Source organism: Schistocerca americana, chromosome 7 (assembly GCF_021461395.2).
Source record: "Schistocerca americana isolate TAMUIC-IGC-003095 chromosome 7, iqSchAmer2.1, whole genome shotgun sequence".
Lineage (NCBI taxonomy): Eukaryota > Metazoa > Arthropoda > Insecta > Orthoptera > Acrididae > Schistocerca > Schistocerca americana.
The window spans coordinates 214655710-214669087 of NC_060125.1; the positions used below are offsets into that span (position 1 = coordinate 214655710).

The following is a 13378-nucleotide window of genomic DNA, read 5'->3' on the forward strand; positions in this document are numbered from 1 at the left end:
TTGTCTGGGTCCCACAGTTCTTAATTACATAATTTCTTACAGAGAACTGCATTATTTCCAGGAAGACTAAAGTTACTACTTGTATGTATCACATAGTATGTGAAAGTATGTATAAGGTATTATTGAGTTATTTCAACCCAATCAGCTGAACACAATATGTGAAAACGTTATGCATCCTCAATGAACTTCCCAATACAATTTCTGTTTGGAACAATATAAGTATCAGAAACTTCTGGGCTTTCAGTTTAATTGGTTCAACAATTCTGAACAAATTGAGCAATCTTATTTCATTGTGACTGTTGCTCAAATGAATTATTTCTGCCAACATTTTTACAAAAAAAAGGCAAGCATTTTGCAATGAATTAATTTTGGGACACTTAAGAGTTTTATTGCTTACTACCACAGTAAGAAGTATGGCCCATTATTAAGAAATTAACAGACCTATGAAATTTCATTTTATGGTTATGCTGAAGTTTATACCTTTTTTTAAAAAAAAATTTTGGAAACAAAGGCATAATGAAACTTCGCCTGCTGCCACAGTGACTATTGATGACATTCTAGCAATATTTAGTTCTAAAGCCAATGCGATTCTAAGCAAGGAAAAAAAAAAGATTACCACCATAAAAATTACATACACAGAACTTAAAATTACACACCACACAACAGAAGATTTTGAAATATCTACATATAGAATAATACTACTAGGTATTTCGAAAATAAATACGAACCAACATTAAGCTTCAACGGAAAAATAGTACTTAGTTCATTACCTGTTTTACTGGTTTCTGACAGCGGATTCTCTCTGCATTCTTGTTAAGAACACCCAAAACAGTTCTCTTCTTTGGCTGGTTTTCAAGTTCCTCTTTCCTCATGTGTACAGCATTTACAGTGCGATTTTCTTGGTCTACATTATGATTAATTCCAGATGCAGCCATCACAAGATACACGAACTAAATCAATCGAAGGTACCTAACAGAGTCAATTTCTCTCCTAGATGCACAGCTTCAGTACTTCAGCCGTTAGGTTGACTGCAGTCCCAAATCTACAATGCAGCACAGCTTCTCAACTCATTTAAAACAGACTGCGCGAACGTTGAAACCACAGCATTTCACAAATGCAACCAATCAGAATCCAACTGCCATGCGACTCCAAAGATATGATGATCCACGTTCACAATGTAAAGGAAAATGAAAAGCTCTCCGCTTAATTTGAACCAATATAAGAAATTATTGTTTATTCAAAAGAAAAGCTTTCAATATTTTCCTACTATTAAGCATCAGCAGTAATTATGGTTATAATAATTATGATAATGTTGTAGTCTTTGCATATAGTCGCACCACTGACTCACACTGGCATTTTTGTCGTTGATGTTGAAATGGCGGCGCAATACAAGTAAACTGGATTCTGTTATTGAAAATATATCTTATAATCTATCATAATTAAACAATGCTGATGGGCTTAATAATGAAATACAGAAGTAGCAGTTCTCTGCTTTGTCAGTTCATGTATTAATTACGTTCATTGCATTTACAGTTGTCAGCATAATTAATGAAGTTCTGTCTTTCAATTTCAGAACCATACATCCAGTGAAGTACCTTCGCGATTACTTGGTACGTTTACTGTTCAGTATATAGTAATCTAAGAGTATTTGTCCCATTCCATCAGTGTGTCAGATACGACAATTTGAGATAAAATTACAATCTTGTTTGCGGAGGATTTTATTTTCAAATAAAAATGTACGCAATCAAGACTATAATTTTATCTCGAAGTATTTGTCTCTTAAAGTCAAGAAACATTTTTGATCAGACAGTGTTTTTCTGAAGGGCAGTAGTAGAAGGAGAAAATGTTATTAACAAATAAATAAATAACGTTTCTTCTTGGCCTGAAGATTTCTCATATTCTGTAAGTTACCACACTCGCTTGAAGCTTAGTTTAGAACGACATGCATGATGTGTATGTGATTGTAGACGAAATAGTAGGTTCACTGCACACGAGCAGCGAATTATGCAAATCACAAGAGAAAGGATATATGGTCTTTGGCGTAATTTGTAATCGACGACTCGTTTAACTTAACATCTTCATTTTTAAAATAAATAGCGGAGAAGTTTGTGTTGATTTTGTGTTAACTACACGACCGTATTTTCACAGTTTTTGAAACATCCAAGGAATTTACTTTCGCCAAGCAATCAATATATTAAATTTCTAATTTTCTGTTTATTACTGTCACTAGTTTAGTTCAATAAGTGATGTGCAATAATAACAATAATTAATAGATTCGTCAGTGTTAGGTTCCAGTACGCATTTAAATAGATGCAGAGCCTTATTCAGTTGGCCTGTAGATTAAGGTTACATATTGGGCCCTCTCCCCTGAAGTCTTGGATATGATGACAAGCACAGTGCGAGGTCTAGGTTAGGTTGTGTTGCAAGGTGACAGTCCGCTTGAGAGTTCACAAAGCCAGTGGATGCTAAAAGCAGAAAAATCTGGTTTTGGTAACAAATTGACAGGTAGTGAAGCGTAATGTTTACACATGCGCCATGTTGAAAAATGCAAGGGGTTCCAGTATGTATCTTTATTCTTTTGGTTATACACAATTTGCACAAGATAAATTATAATGTAAAAAAGTTGTGCCCTGTTTTTCTTATCTCAACACTGTCGTAGCACATACTAATGAAAACTGTTGGTGGATCCAGAACCACAAACACATTGCTGTGCCCCTAGTACACAATTCAGTTCATTTGGAAAATTGACTCCATGCACATTAACATGCTTTGTGCTCCATGCACATCTTCCATAATTTTGATGTTGCATGTTGTTACTTTTTTATGCACATGTCTAAGGGACAGAATGAATGGTTCCTTTTTGTGTTTCATTTGTAAAAATAGTTATACACACAAGTATTCACAGCTCATACATAGTGCTTTCTGTGCTGTTGTAAATGGGCAGTCACCTATTTGTGTGAGATCTGAATTTTGTATCGTGAAACCAAGTTTATGAATAAAAATAATTTTTATTTTTTATTTTTTTTAAATTTTTTATTTATTTTTTAAAGGAAGCTTCCCATATGAGCAAGAACTATGTAACATGTTTCTGCTTTTGGTAAATAAGGGGGCTATTCAGAAAGTAAGGCCTGATTGGTTGCGAAATGTTTTATTTGCAGCAGATTGCTATGTATTCCATCTATTTCTCTACATATTCACTGCTCCAATTTGGGCATTTGTCATGACATTGTGCCAACTTTCCAATACCCTCATTGTAGAAGGCAGTTCCTTATGCTTTCCACCCCTTCTTTACACTGATCTCTGCCAGAATGTCATCATAGCCAACAGTTGTTCATGTGAGCAGAGATGAACATAAGAGGGAGACAGGACCGTGCTGTAAGGTGGGTGATCCGAAAAGACTTCCCATCGAAAATGCTAGAGGAGCACCCTCATTGTGCCCCCTCCCCCAGAGTCTGCAACCAAGAATTGTAGTGAAAAAGGAAATGCATGACAGGTATGTTATATGGGGTTGCATGAAACCGGGTGAAACCTTGCAGTGGCCATCTGTATTTGGCTGGTAACACTATCTTTCTAGGCATTGTACACTCAGAACCGTGAAGGGTGACGTGACATCAGGTGTTCAACAGGCATACTAGACACACTGCTCAACACATCTGTTCAAAGCTTCATCGGATTTTCACTGGTCATATCCATTTTGCGACCTATGACACCTTACTTTCCAAATAGTCCTGTTGGTACTACTATGAACTGTGTACATGCATCCCACCTCCCTTTCTTATAGGTAGGAGTCTCACTGCGTCACATGCTATCTACAAGCATATTGTGCTGAAGTAAATTATGTAAAAGCCAATATTTTAATTTTTTGTAAGACAAAAATGAATGCTCTCTGAGATGTTTATGGGGGAGTTAGGCAGGTGAGACACAGAGCTTATCTAAATATGTCCCGGTTGGTTGTTGCAACCAGTCCATACTAGAAGAAACATGAACAATGTCAAGGAATTAATCAGTACTAGAAGTAAAACGTGTAGTGTCAACTAATTAAGACAATAAGTGATTTTATCAGTTATAGCACATAATGATACTCCTGTGTTAGTAATAAATTGTTGCTTTTCTGCTAAGTACTTCACTTATTGCCTTTTGCTACAATGTTTTGTCACCTGCTTACCTCAGTGAATTCAGTAGTACCCATGCAGTGAACAGAATATAAGGAAAAATCACATAGTTGGAAGTTTTCCAACGAATCTCTGGAACACTTTCATTGAGGGTTTTTTTGTGGGCTCTAATTTTGCTCCTGTGTGTGATTATTGTGGTTGACTGTGAGAAAAGTCAAGCTCTTGTAGTGACCTTGTAACTTCTGAGGTTTGGTTTAGGGTGAGGAATGTTAGAAAGAAATGGCAGGTCACTCACATCTCAGGTTGAGAGGGACCCATCTGTTGTGTGCGTCATAGGAGAGGAAGACCATCAGTAGATACTAAAGCACATGTTCGTTGTAGATTTGATAACAGTTGTTTGAATACAAATGACAGTTCTCTTCTGTAAAATAAATGTGTGCTCTGAGTGTACAACTATCCCAGTTACAAACTAGATAAAAAAAATAAAGTGGTAGTGCCATATCTGAATGAAGAACTAGAAACTTGCGTAGGACAGGAGCATTCAGAGGAACTATGGATAAAGTTTAAAAGAATACTTTACCATGTACTGGGTAGTTATGTACCCAGTAGAAGACTTCATAATGGGAGGCACCCTCCATGGTTAAAGAAAGACTACTGCATAATAGGTCCAAATTAATGCATAGGGCTACTGATAGAGAGGGAAATAAAAGGCTTTTGGCTGTCAAGGGAGCAGTGCATGAAACCTTCAATGACTACTGTAACAGATTATTGTCAAATAATACCTATAGTGCGCGCATACTATAAAAAATATTCCAAAATATTAAGAAAAGTAATAAAAGCAGCAAAAATAATGCATAATGATGAAATCATTTATAATTCAGCTAATAAATCAAAGGCTATGTGGAGTGTTATAAAAAAAGAATGTGGAGAATATAGACAACCTTGCAAAAATATAACACTATCACATAAAAATAAAAAAGTAACAAACCCCTTAGAAGTAGCCAACACATTTAACAACTTTTTCACAGGTGTTGCTGAAAATATGTTACAATCAAACCTTAAGAACACCCAGGCAAATGAATATAAAATAAGTGCATGAAGAGGATCAATGTACATCAGTTCTGTTTCACAAGATGAAGTAGCTAAAGCAATAAAAGGACTAAAAAATTCCAAATCGGCAGGTATTGATGGTATACCTGCAACAATGTTAAAGAAGAGCGCATCAAACCTAATTGAAGTACTCACACGTTTATGCGACTGCTCACTTCAGGCAGGCACTTTCCCTGATGTGTTGAAAACATCAAAAGTTATCCCTGTATATAAAAAATGGGATGAAGACATTGTAAATAACTACAGACCCATCACAATTTCCTCCTGCATCTCTAAAGTACTGGAAAAAGTTATGTATGAGAAACTTATGAAATTTATAAATAAAAACAGCATCCTATGTAATGAACAACATGGATTTAGAAATAAGAGGTCAACGGCAACTGCTGTCTATGAGTGCATCAATTCCATCCTAAACCTGATGGACGAGAAACAGGAAACAATAGGAGTCTGTATTGACTTGTCAAAAGCTTTTGACATGGTGGACCATAAAATTCTGCTATCAAAGCTAGAAAGATATGGTATTCGAGGTCTGTCCAACAAGTGGATCAGTTCCTTCCTGACTAATCGTATGCAGGCAGTGTGCGTCACGCACACAAATATTGAACTAAAAACTGTATCTAATCACTTATCTGACTATAAACAAATAAAATGTGGTGTACCCCAAGGATCAGTATTGGGACCCCTTCTGTTTCTTCTGTACATAAATGATCTAAGCTTAAATATTGATGCACACAAAACAATCATATTTGCAGATGACACCACGATTCTACTAAAAGGAGATGACGATGAACAGTTACAGCAGGCAGTAAACACGGTCACGAAACAACTTAGCAGCTGGGCACAGAGTAATCAGCTTGTAATAAACAGTAAGAAAACCGTTGCTCTAAAATTCCACAATGTTCCTAACAAGGACATGTTCATCCCTTCGGTCTCTATCAATGACGAACCAGTTGGTAACAGTACTGAAACCAAATTCTTAGGACTTTGGCTGCAGAGTAACATCAGATGGAATAAGCATATTGAATATCTCAATGCAGAACTGAGCAAAACATGTTACCTTCTTTGTTCATTAAAATCATGCTGCAGTGAGAAAACAGTATTGAATGCATATCATGCGTACTTTCATTCTCGTCTTAGATATGGGGTCACCTTCTGGGGAAACTCTTAAACAGCTAATAGCACTTTTAAACTACAAAAAAGGGCCATTAGAATCTTGTTTGGGTGCAAGCCTAGAGACTCTTGTAAACCCCTGTTTAAGAAATCTGGTATTCCTCCATTACCACGTGTATACATTATGAAAACCCTTTTGTTCTTTAAATTAAATGTAATAGGCAAGGACCGGAGACTGCAAGAAAACTGTGATATACATGAGCACTTTACCAGATAAAACAGAAACTTACATATGACTCAAATCAGCACAGCACTGTGCCAAAAAGGTACTTTTCACATGGGAGTTAAGCTTTATAACAAACTTCCTGAAAACATAAAAGCTATCACTGAGGTCAATACATTTGGAAAATCTCTAAAGTCATATTTACAGCATCACTGCTTTTACTCCATTGAAGAATATTTAAATCTATGAAATGTGTTATGTAAATACTTACGTGTAAAGTGTATTATTGTAAGCTTAAATATGTATGCCTTGAAATGACTTTCAGCCTGTATATTTATAACTTGACTTGTCCAATGTCTTATGCATAAGCTGCTATGTAGACAACAGGACCAATAAACTACAATCCACAAAGCCCAAAGAAATTCTTGTTGTATGTGAAGGCAGTTTGTGGCACCAAAGTTAGTGTTCAGTCACTTGGAGAAGAGACAGGAACTGAAGTTGAGGGTAGCAAAGCAATAGGAGAAACACATAACTCTGTTTGCGAGTTGCAAAGGAAAACCCAGATTTGCCCCAATTTAATCCTTGTACCACTGAAAAGATTGAAATAAGTTTTGTCAGTGGCATTGAGAAACAGTTGAAATCATTAAAACTGAACGAAGCTCCAAGGCCCAATGGAAACCCTGTCAGATTGTATCCTGAATTTGCATCTGGATTAGCCCCTCTGTCAACTGTAATTTATCATAGACCCCCTCAAACAAAAGACTGTGCCCAGTAATTGGAAGAAAGCTGAGGTCATGCCTATTTACAAGACTTCTGAGAACATTGATCTCTTTTTCTCTCACGACATACTGAAAGCTTTGGATCAAGTCTGTCAAGTAGATGCAGTATATTCAATTTCTGGAAAGCATTTGACTCTGTATCACATCTGTGCTTATTATCAAAAATACTATCAGATGGGGTATCAAGCAAAATTTGTACTGGGATGAGGATTTTTTTTTATAAAAAAAGGCAGGACATAAGTTATCTTGTATGTAGAGTGATCGACAGATGTAGAAGTGACTTTTGGGTATGCCCCATGGAAATGTGCCGGCACCCTCACTGTTCATGTTGTAATTAATGACCTTACAGATAATATTATAGCAACTGTAGACTTCTGCAGATGATCCAGTTGCTATAATGAAGTACTGTTTGAAAGAAGCTGCATGAATATTCAATTACATTTTGATAAGATTTCCAAGTGGAGCAAAGATTGGAAACTTTATTTAAATGTTATGAAATGTAAAATTGCGCACTTCGCAAAGCGAAGAAACATATCATAATCAGACTACAATTGGAATCAGTTGACTCATACAAATATCTGTGCATAACACTTTTTAAGGATAACTATGTCTATATACATACTCCACAAGCCATTGTACGGTATGTGGCACTACTGATCCTATCCTTTCCTGTTCCATTTGCAAATAGTGTGAAGGAAAAAGGACTTTTTACATGCCCCTGTATGAGCCCTAAATTCTCATATCTTTGTGGTTCTTATGTGGAATGTGTGTGGGTGGCAATAGAATTGTTCTGCAATCCGCTTCAAATGCTGATTCTCTAAATTTTCTCAGTAATATTCCTTGAAAATAACATCGCCATCGGATTCCCATGTGAGTTCCCAAAACAACTGCATAAACCTTGTACATCGATTGAACCTACTGGTAACAAATCTGATAGTTCACCTCTGAATTGCTTCGATGTCTTCCTTTAATCAGAACCTGATGCACATCCCGAACCTTGAGCAGTACTCAATATTAACTCACACTAGTGTCCAATGTGCGGTCTTCTGTACAGATGAAGCACACTTTCTTAAAAAAAGTTCCCAGTAAACCGAAGTCAACCACTTTCCTTCCCCACCACAATACGCATATACTCGTTCCATTTCATATCTCTTTACAGCATTATGCCCTGATATTTAAATGATGATGTGACTGTGTCGAGCAGGACACTACTAATACTATATGTGAGCATTATAATTTTGTTTTTCCAACTCTTCCGCATTAACTTACTTTTTTCTATGTTTAGAGCAAGCTGCCATTCATCACACCAACTAGAAATTTTGTTTAAGTTACCTCATATCCTCCTACAGTCACTCATCTTTGACACATTCCCATACACCACAGCATCATCAGCAAACAACTGTAGATTGCTGCTCACCATGTCTGCCATATCATTTGTGTGTATAGAAAATAATAGTGGCCCTATCACGCTTCACTGGGCCACTCCTGGAGATACCCTTGTCTGATGATCACTCGTCGCTGAGACAACATATTGGGTTCTATTACTTAAGAAGTTTTCTAGCCATTCACCTATTCCATATGCTCGTTCTTCCTTTAACAGTCTGCAGTGGGCCACCGTATCAAATGCTTTTTGGAAATCTAGAAATATGTAATCTATCTGTTGCCCTTCTTCTGTAGTTTGTAGTATGTCACGTGAGAAAAGGACAAGCTGAGCAAATGATGCTTTCTAAAACCATGCCAATTTGTGGACATGAGCTTCCCGGCCTCAAGGAATTTTGTTACAATCGAACTGAGACTATGTTCAAGAATTCTGCAGCAAACCAGAGTTAAGGATTTGTGGGATCCTTCATTCAACCTTCTTATACACAGGACTCACCTGCACTTCATTCCAGTGATATGTTACTTTGCACTGGGTGAGAGATTTGTGATAAATGCGAGCTACGTAAGAGACCAGTGGCGTAAAGTACTCCTAGTAAAAGGATTCCATTTGGATATGGTAGGTTGTTGTTGTCCCCCCCCCCCCCCCCCCCCTCCAATGGCCAAAGTTCCTGATTACTATTTCATGCAAGTGGGCAGCTGTTTGATGGTCAAACGATAGTATATTTGTATGATTCTACTGCGTTAGTTGCAAAGTTTAAAACTTTGACTTTATTTTGCTGCCTTCAACTGCCACAGCAGACTGGTCAAAGTGTAACTGGATGGAAGCTTTAGACCTGCTTAGTGACTTTGCATAGGACCAGAATATTCTCGGCCATATCTTATATGACAGTTGTAATTGTACGCTTCGTACATGATTTTTTTCACAGATGCAGAGATCTGTACTAACCATTGCCTGTCGTCATTTGCGTGTTCTCTTTCGAGCTGAGAGTGCATCAGCCTTGCTTCTTCAGCATTTTCCAAATTTAGTTGTTAAACCACGATTGGTTTTTTCTGTCATTAATCCATTTATTGGACACATTCTCGTCTAGACCACAATTTACAATCTGTTTCATCTTTGCCCACATTTCCTCTATGCCCATCTTAGGAACTACATGATGTCAATTCATTATATAAGTGAGATGCTAACAACTGCTTATCTTCTGTTTCTAGGAGAAACTCTCTTCTACCCTTCTTGACTGTTTTATAACTTTCATAACCATAGGGGGTATGATATGATCACTAATCCCTGTCTCTATACTGACACCGTCAGTAAAGTCCGGCTTGTTTGTAGCTGCAATATGCAAGATATTTCTGATGTGTGTGGGCTGCCAAACTAGCTGCTCAAAACATTTTCGAAAAATATGTTAAATAGTGCTTTGCAAGACTGTCCGTCTGTATTCCCTGCTGTGAATCCATGGAAGTCCCAGTATATTCTGTACGGTGAAATTGTCTTCAACTAGTATTGCGTGGCCGGCCGTTGTGGCCGAGCGGTTCTAGGCGCTTCAGTCTGGAACCGCGCAACCGCTACGGTCGCAGGTTCAAATCCTGCCTCAGGCATGGATGTCTTTAGGTTAGTTAGGTTTAAGTAGTTCTAAGTTCTAGGGCACTGATGACCTCGGATGTTAAGTCCCATAGTGCTGAGAGCCATTTGAACCATTAGTATTGCATGACTAGACTTTTTCTGAATGGCTCTAGTAGAACTGTCACAACGGGATTGGGTGGAGAGGGAAAACATCCAACGATTAATTTGGTTTCACCTAGACCTGTTGTATGTGACCAAATAACTTCTACATCAATAGAGCGAATATTTTTACTAGCTGCAATGAACACCCCCACCCCCTCCAAGGCATCTAATCTGTTTTTCCAATATGTGTTCCATGACTTGCTAAATATCTCAGAGTTTTCAACTTCAGGTTCCAGCCAGCTCTCTGTCCCAAGAATAATTTGAGTGCTAGAACTTTCCTGGAGTGTAGTAAATTCTGGAACTGTGTTATGAGTACTTGCACAGCTTACTCATAATTTTTTTTTTCACTCAGAATGTCATCATTCTGAATGCTTTCTGATGTTGCTGACTCTTTATTGATTGGCAAATGTTCATTGGAGTACCTCTAACTACTCAAATTAACTGCCTAGTAAAAACAAGTGCACTCCAGAATCACTCTGCTTCCTTTGTGCAGTGTACCCCTGATGTATCAAAGGGGGTCCTACAATTCCCCACCCAAACACGCAGGTCCAGAAATCTGCACCAAGATGCCTTCAGTTGAGACTGTCCACTCAGCTCCAAACCGAAGCACCCCAATCAACTCTGGGAACAATGGTGCAAATTGCAAGCTCTGCTTGAACCGTGCATCTGAGGCCAGCAGCCTTCACCACTTCTGCCAGCTACCTATATGCACTGAAAATTGCTCCAGAACCCGTGCAATGCATTGTTGGTGCTGACATGAGCCACAACTTGCAGGCAACTCCACCTGCATGCTCAGTAATCACAGTCAAGGGCTCCTATACATCATGGCAGGCATACCAGGTGCACATTGGCTTTCTTTCTGGTGCTGAAGCTATTTCCTAACGGGCTTCGTAAAGTGCTTAATGTTGGAGCTCCCAATAACCAGCGAACCCTTGCTAATGTGTGCTTGCTCAGACGCTGCTGCCCTTGCATAAGTTTAGTTTTTAGTTACTAGTGGACACAGGCCTCTTAACACATAACTAAGGCAGTGAGCTTTTAGATGTGACATGAAGCATATTTTGTAAATATTGGTAAAACACCAAAGGCAATTTTCAAAATAAAACATTTATTTTAAAACCTCATCAGTATGAAAATACTGATAAACCAAACAAACATCCAGAGCACAACTGAGTGTTTCTATAATTTCGAGTCATATTCTTCAGTGAATATTAATATGTACATTGGTGGTATTTGACTAGAATATCATTTGTTGATCACCTTGTGCATTTGTCCCCACCATGATTAGCATCACTGTAAGCTTCGGTATGGAAGTTTTCATTATTCTCAAACTTAATGCCACCCAGTATTCATACTGTCTCAAGTGGTAAAGATAATTGTTTCACATCCAGTTGCACCATATTTCTTAAATTCTCTTCACATACACAGACAATTTGATTTGTAAGCCCAGCAAGTAATCTACAATGATCTGAAAGCATTTACCCAGCTGATCATTAAATTTAGTTGTTGCATCAGTAGAGACCATAACAGATTCACATTCAATGCCAACAATGGAAAAAATCTTATTTTTTGTCTCAGCTGATGAAATGGTTTGTCTACTGAGATATCGTGCATCGTCACTGGCTGGGCTTAACTGAGAACATACACCGCTTCCCTGCTCTCTCATTCTTGCTGCTTCTCCCCTTCCTACCACTCCCCTCAGCTTGCAGTCAGTGCTGCCACCACTTCGTGCTGCTAACCTAGTAGCTGTGGATAAGAGTCAGGGAGGCATGAGGAGTGGTTTGTTTGTATCTCATTCTCAGAGATTGTTGATGCAGCGGCCGGAGACGGTGGTCATGTGTGCGTGAGTAGTGTTTGTGTGAACGTGTGTCCATTCTCGTTTTCCGACAAAAGCTGTGGCTAAAAATTTAGTTGTGAGAGTGTCATTGTCTTTTCTACGTGCTTGTTTGCGGCTCGGTGATCATCTTTCCAGTGAGTTGCTATCTATCCTCATTAGTATTGATTTCAGAGTGTTTGTGCAAGTTATCTATTGCATGGCTTGATAACCATGGTCTCATTTTATCAACATGCTGTCTGTGACACGTGATAGCTGGCCACACGAGTGGATTCCTGCAATGGGCCAAAACCACAGGCCATTTCTGCAGGTATCTCCAACAGATTGGACCTGCTGATCTGAAGTGCATCGTTTCCCACTAAATGTGGAGGCTGTGCCCGTTGGATCTAGTCTCACCGATCTGCCTGCAGGCTGGGTCTCTTTGTGTGTCGCATAATGCAGTGGATTTTCGTGCTTTATCCATGGACCCAGGACCGAGGTGCTCCTCGGCAGGCCAGGAACCACAGGCGATGGATTTCAGGAAATGTGACTGTCTCACCGCAAGTGCATTGTACAGTGTGGCGTTTTATAGAAATTTTATTTATTGTAGTACATTTTGGCACTTCAAAAGTAGTTTATATGTCAGAAAGTATGGATGACAAGAAGAAGAAGATTGTGGCAGTCGCTGGCCGTTTGTACGCTATATACTCATATATTTCTCGGTAGAAAAATTACACAATACTTTAAATAATAGAAATAACACAGTGGGTAATAACTGACAATAATGGACGCAGTAGAATCAACATTTTATTGTCAGTCACCTATAGTATTTGTTTACACAACTCTTCCCTGCTTTATACACCTCTTTCAAGAGACCTACTTTTTTCTGAGGTTATTTCTTAAATCAGTGAAGGTATTTTAAATCTGTCTTGTGACGCTAAGGAAATGCGTATTTTTGTCACCAAATGAGTGAACTTTACTGAAATAAAATATCAACAGTGGTCTTAATAAAACACATGTACCATTTGGCTTGCTTTCTCCATCTAAAAGCAGTTCACTACAAAAGATGTTGATGTCAGTACTTATGATTTTTGCTCACAAGAAGGGGGGGGCGGGATACATAAGTCTGTC

At 38.3% G+C, this 13378-nt stretch overlaps 2 protein-coding genes across 5 annotated transcripts in view; one reads left to right on the plus strand and one right to left on the minus strand.

The window, feature by feature from the left end:
* The window catches only part of LOC124621976 (cyclin-A2), a 54222-nt gene extending 53096 nt beyond the window's left edge, over positions 1-1126 (minus strand). The window contains exon 1 of the mRNA XM_047147510.1: positions 771-1126. Within this exon, the coding sequence (XP_047003466.1) occupies positions 771-935 (165 nt within the window). The 5' untranslated portion in view covers positions 936-1126. The remainder of the gene's footprint in view (positions 1-770) is intronic.
* A 206-nt stretch (positions 1127-1332) lies between these two features.
* The window catches only part of LOC124621861 (exosome complex component RRP43-like), a 143743-nt gene continuing 131697 nt past the window's right edge, over positions 1333-13378 (plus strand). The window contains exons 1-2 of one of the 4 annotated variants that reach the window (XM_047147321.1): positions 1333-1392; positions 1574-1610. Coding sequence is in view for 1 of the 4 variants with exons in the window: in XM_047147322.1 (XP_047003278.1) it covers positions 1376-1392; positions 1574-1610 (54 nt within the window). In the remaining 3 variants the exon portion in view is untranslated. Of the gene's footprint in view, positions 1496-1573; positions 1611-13378 lie in introns of all 4 variants that reach the window. The other 3 variants (XM_047147322.1, XM_047147320.1, XM_047147323.1) reach the window with 3 other exon arrangements.